The sequence below is a fragment of the Nelumbo nucifera genome, chromosome 2, assembly GCF_055504915.1.
Source record: "Nelumbo nucifera cultivar China Antique chromosome 2, China Antique-T2T, whole genome shotgun sequence".
Lineage (NCBI taxonomy): Eukaryota > Viridiplantae > Streptophyta > Magnoliopsida > Proteales > Nelumbonaceae > Nelumbo > Nelumbo nucifera.
Genome location: NC_142650.1, coordinates 20,360,773 through 20,365,957, shown reverse-complemented (window position 1 = coordinate 20,365,957; position 5,185 = coordinate 20,360,773). Strand labels below are relative to the sequence as shown.

Here is a 5,185-nt window from a genome sequence, read left to right as displayed (position 1 = left end):
CGAATGCCGTCATGGTCTCATATTAGTACAGGAGATGGACCAGATTGAAGCTAAGGAGAAGTCTAAAGAAATTAGCATAAGAAGTGTACACATAAGGAATTCTTTCAATATAATTGTTTCAATTCTCATATGTAGCCCAAGTGAGAGATTGTTAGGTTTTAATCTCTGTTAAATGGGCTTACGTATTCAGTGAAACAATTGCATTGATGGGCTATCTTGTAAGTGGGCTAAATCAAGTGATTCATTTAAGCAAAGCCCGTAGACTTCAACAAAAGGGTATGGGGCTTAATGAGTGGATACCACATTTTGGCCCATATAGGCTTAATGGGATCCTATTAGGTCAAAATATAAAGGCTCTTAGGTTATGGTTCCCAATATGTTAAATCATCTAGCCGCCCTCTTGCTCTACCCCATTAGAGTCAAGAGCTAAGAAAACCTAAGGAAGAAGGAAGATTTAATTGAGGAAAACCACGGTCGACCTACCATTGATTCATCACTCATTCCGCAAAGGTTTCTACTACTGTGATGGATACAGGTATGCACGTTTAAACCTCCTTGATAACTGCAACATGATATTCTTTGGAGTGCAACATGTCTTCTTGTTCTTCGTACATGAATGATATTAGTATGATTCTGCAAGACTAAGGATTGATTTGCTCCCCTTTATTTTTTTTCTTACATGAATACCAACATTGTCGTATAATTCCTTTGACAGGACATTGAAAGGGCATTGAATATCCAAGCAACCACCATTGAGTTGCACTTTATCCAGGCACTTTCCTCTGGTACCGATTCAGGTGGCTTTGATAACGATCCATCCACAAATACAAATTTGTTTTGGGCATAGAGAGAATTTTTCATTGCCCAATGCCACATAGGGAAGTTGTTTCCAACGAGAGGTGTAGAAACGAGATCTCCATCTTTGTCCCGGTTTACGTTTCCGCCTCCATCTCTGTCGTCTCCATCTACCAACTACACCAATCTCTCATATGCAAAAGCCAAGGGCAGGATATGTTTATTATCTTTGTGAAATTTAGATTTTATTTTGAAAATTTGAATAATAAAAAAGGATAAATTTAATATTTTGTTTTTTTCTATTAGTACTTAACGATGATGACAATTGTTAGAAAGGGTAAAAATGATGCAGGACAATAATTAAATAATAAAGATATAATCAATCAATTAATTAAACAGTAAGGATAATTCAAAAAATTTGCCCCCATGATGAAATAATTCAATAAGGATAATTTAAAAAATTTGCCCCATGATGAAACAATTCTTCTAGCAGCTAGCTTTATAGGTCGACATGCTTGTTAAAAATATATATGCAAAGGGTGTACCTTTAGGGGAATTCGTAAATTGACCAAGAAATCTTCAATCTGACAAATTAGTTTAGAACTCAAAAAGGGTCTCAGCTGGATTTCTCATCTTCTAGAAAAAAAGAAAAAAAAAATCAGTCCAGATGCCATGCTGTGCAAAATAAAAGCAACTTTTCTAGGAGTTTGAAACTCATTCAACCCTAACCCTCAGTCATTGGCTTGTCCTGTAACTACGTACTTGAGCTTGGAGTTTGATGTTAGGCTTGCCTAATTGACAATACACGTTTATTGTTATTATACTATTTTATATATCCTAATGTAATCAAACTGAACCATGCATTTACTCCCTGTATTTAATTTATAGGTAACTCTTACATGATTGTATGATTTGTGATTGGTGGTTATTGATGATTCCTGCAACCTTGGTTACAGAAGTAAGTTTCTCGTTAAAAAAAAAAAAAAAAAGTTAGAAACTTTGAATGGTTAATATTGATTTGTGAAAGCTACCAATAATACAAGGTGGGGCAAATGGATGACATGAACTAGGGGATTGAACATTATGGCCAATCTTGTACCAGTCCTATATACGAAGAACAGTCTAGATCAAACACAAGACCAACCCACACGCATGGCAGAAGTATAGAAGATAAATCAATTCAAAATTACATATAATAATAAATTATCAAAAAAAGTGTTAATTCAACTATGGCCTTCTAAGTATAGACAATCGTACATTTGTAAGTGGGTTGCATTTGTAAATAGTAAGTAACAGAAAAAACCGGTCAGTTTTTTAAAAATTGAAACTGAAATACTATTAGAATCACTCTTTTCTTCTTTGCTGTTAAAAAATATATTTTTTTATCTCAAATTTTAATTTTTAATATAAAAAGTGAAACTAAAGTAAAAATACATATATTATATATAATTAATAATATATATATATATGTGTGTGTGTGTGTGAGAGAGAGAGAGAGAGTGGGTCTTGGTGCAATAGTTATATTGCTCCATTGCCACCTGGGTGAACAGGCTTCAAATCGGATGTAATAGACACATTAGGTTAACATAATGAATGAGCACATAATAGTTATATGACACATGTACCAGTTAATGTGACTTTCATCCAAACATTTTTGTTTTGTTAGACAGAAATTATTCATTATTTTATTATTTTTGTCAAAATAATTAAAAATTAAAACAATGAAAAAGGAAAACCTAGTTGAATGATGAAATGATGAATAATTTTCATTGTTTTTTTTTTAAATATTTTAACAAAGATAATAAAATGATGAATAATTTCTAACAGAAAAAAAACATTTGGATTAAAGGCACATTAATCCCACAGCTATGCTCACTCATTGTACTTACCTAAGGGTGCCTACTACATCCGGGCCCGACCTCCTGAGGCATTATATATATTGGACAAAACATCTCCTTGAGAAGTCCATTTCATGGCAGATAGAGATAGGACCAATCATCGTTGATTGCAGACATCTTTTTGGCGAACAAATGATATTTTTCAGATTGTTTGGCTTAATTAGACCGCCTGTATAAGGTGGTTCATGCATTAATGGCCCCAATTGGGTTTTCTTTACTTCCACCTTCCGGAGTTCATTCGAAATCTGACTGGAGGAAATCTGTAATATTTGATGAGTTATCCCATTAAACAGGGATCGATTATATTTTTTGTTTCATTTTGGTTTGATGTACAAAATAAGAAAGAAATAGAAAGTTGAGAGAAGGTTTTCTTAAGGAATTTCACAAAAATGCATGTTATGATGTGTTTGGTAATTTGAAAGAAAATGAGATTAATATTATGATGATAATCAGACTTGGGTTGCCCATGATTCTTCTTCTGCTGCTGCTGTTTTTAGATGGTTCAATTCCTATAACCAATACACCCAGTCCTATATAATATATATATTGAACATGGGACATTGATGCCGGCGCCATAGCAATTAATATGCCATGCATCTATACTTTCACAATTACCCAATTGAAAACATTCTCCATTAATTAGCTACCGAGCTAGCCAAGATTCTGGGCTGTTTGGTCTGCTCTTAGCTTATTGATATTTGATAAGATATAGCCTCCGGATTATGATAGCAGTGGAGAATTGGAAATATTACCCGGTGCAATATTTAGCCACTTGTTTGGACGTTGCTACAGCAATGGCAGATTGGAAAACAATCTGCATTAATTTTAGGAAAATTAGTAAATTAGTAATGCATTAATTAGTCGATAAGTTCTTTTTTTTTTTTGGTTATTAGGAAAGAAAAGAGAAGAAACAAGTACAGGATTTAGTGAAGTTCATGCAGCCACAGCTAGCCCAGATGTGCAAATTCAATGGGATTATATTAGCACTTAGCAGTAATAGAAATCCTTCCAGCAAATAAACTTTCTGGGTTCATAAAAAAAAGAAAGAAAGAAAGAAAGAAATGTTCTCCTTTAATTCTTAATTACATCTGATATATATCAAAATAAACCAAGTAAATTAATTAAGTAAAGGTTATATATCCCTATAGATATATTTGCTAAAGGCTATGATCGATGCAATGGTTACTCATCGGTGATTTCTTATTACATCGATCTTAGCAAGAAAAACAGAATTATATATCAATAATTAGGGTGGTCTAATTAAAATCATGCATCACGAAAACGTCTCATCGACAAGATCCTGAGGAGCTCACTTGGTTGACAAGGTACAGTGAGAACACCCTGCTGATCAAACCCAAACTCCCGTTCGGCTTCTTCAAGCAGCTTCACAAACTCAGGATTAGCAAGAAAACTCAATGCAACAAAGAACTTCCTTGGCTCCCCATCGCCTGTTGTGAGCACTGCAAAATGACCCTCCTTCACATCTCCAATCCTGCTGTCTCCTCTTGATAGCAGGGATGAGAGGACACCTCTCTGCAGCTTCCTTACTGCGTGCTTCAGCCTAAGAATGCTGGGTTTGGTCTCTCTAGCCCTCATTCTATTCCTTAGTACTGCGTGCTTCAGCCTAAGCAGATAAGAATTAATAATATGCTAGTTCGCTCAATATTCAATATTGGGCCTGTGTACCATGCATGAAGAAAACAATTGTGAAGGACTACTACTTAAATAGATGCACGGAGAGGAAGAAGAGTTGATCAGCTAGCTAATGCAAGTGGTGACTGGTGATAGTCCTTCTCCTGTGAGGCTGTGACTGACCCCCTCCCCCCCCCCTTCTACTTACGTACTATGCGTTGCCAGTTTGTCATAACGTGATATGTCCCTTTTCACTTTTCAGAGAGCCAACTCCCATTCTAGCTACATCCCAGCTCCCTCTATATTAATAAGCATGCATGAACAGAAATATATAAGAATTCAAATGGATGAAATTTTGATACTTGCAGTAAATTAATTTCCTATATCTGCGCCTTATTTAATTGCTTTGAATAACTGCATCTATGTCTGATCACTCACAAAACAAGAAATAAATGATGAAATTGGAAATTTTAATTTCCTGAATAATCAAGGCTAGCAGAGATAAGCAGTACTGCAAGAGATCAATGTATATAGTTTGAATTAAACCGGTGGGATTGAAAATTATTAGAATTAACTGAGTAAAAATAAAAACATAAAATGGTTGTTAATTTTGATCTGGTTTAGTACTGATTTGTCAAGCAATATGGACCAGAAATGTTGTTGTTTCTTTTTCTCAGGAAAAAAATAATAATAGTAATAATAATAAAGAATAATCTCCGAGTGTAACTCAAAAAAGTCTTATCCCAACTATCTGGGGTATAGAGGGTTCACGTACGAATCCTCAAATGATCTCTAGCTTGGTACTACGACGACCCATTTTCTTTTTCTGAAACCAACATGTTCTTAAATTAATAAATTGT

General features: G+C 34.6%; 1 protein-coding gene across 1 annotated transcript; it reads right to left on the bottom strand.

The window, feature by feature from the left end:
- Positions 1 to 3,959: 3,959 nt before the first annotated feature.
- Positions 3,960 to 4,289, bottom strand: LOC104595418 (auxin-responsive protein SAUR23-like). The gene has a single exon (XM_010256150.1). It carries the CDS (start codon positions 4,287 to 4,289, stop codon positions 3,960 to 3,962), a length of 330 nt encoding a protein of 109 aa, XP_010254452.1.
- Between the last annotated feature and the right edge of the window lie 896 nt (positions 4,290 to 5,185).

Bases quoted from the DNA above. Each gene is read 5' to 3' on its own strand.
- LOC104595418 (XM_010256150.1), bottom strand. From the start codon at position 4,289: ATGAGGGCTAGAGAGACCAAACCCAGCATTCTTAGGCTGAAGCACGCA.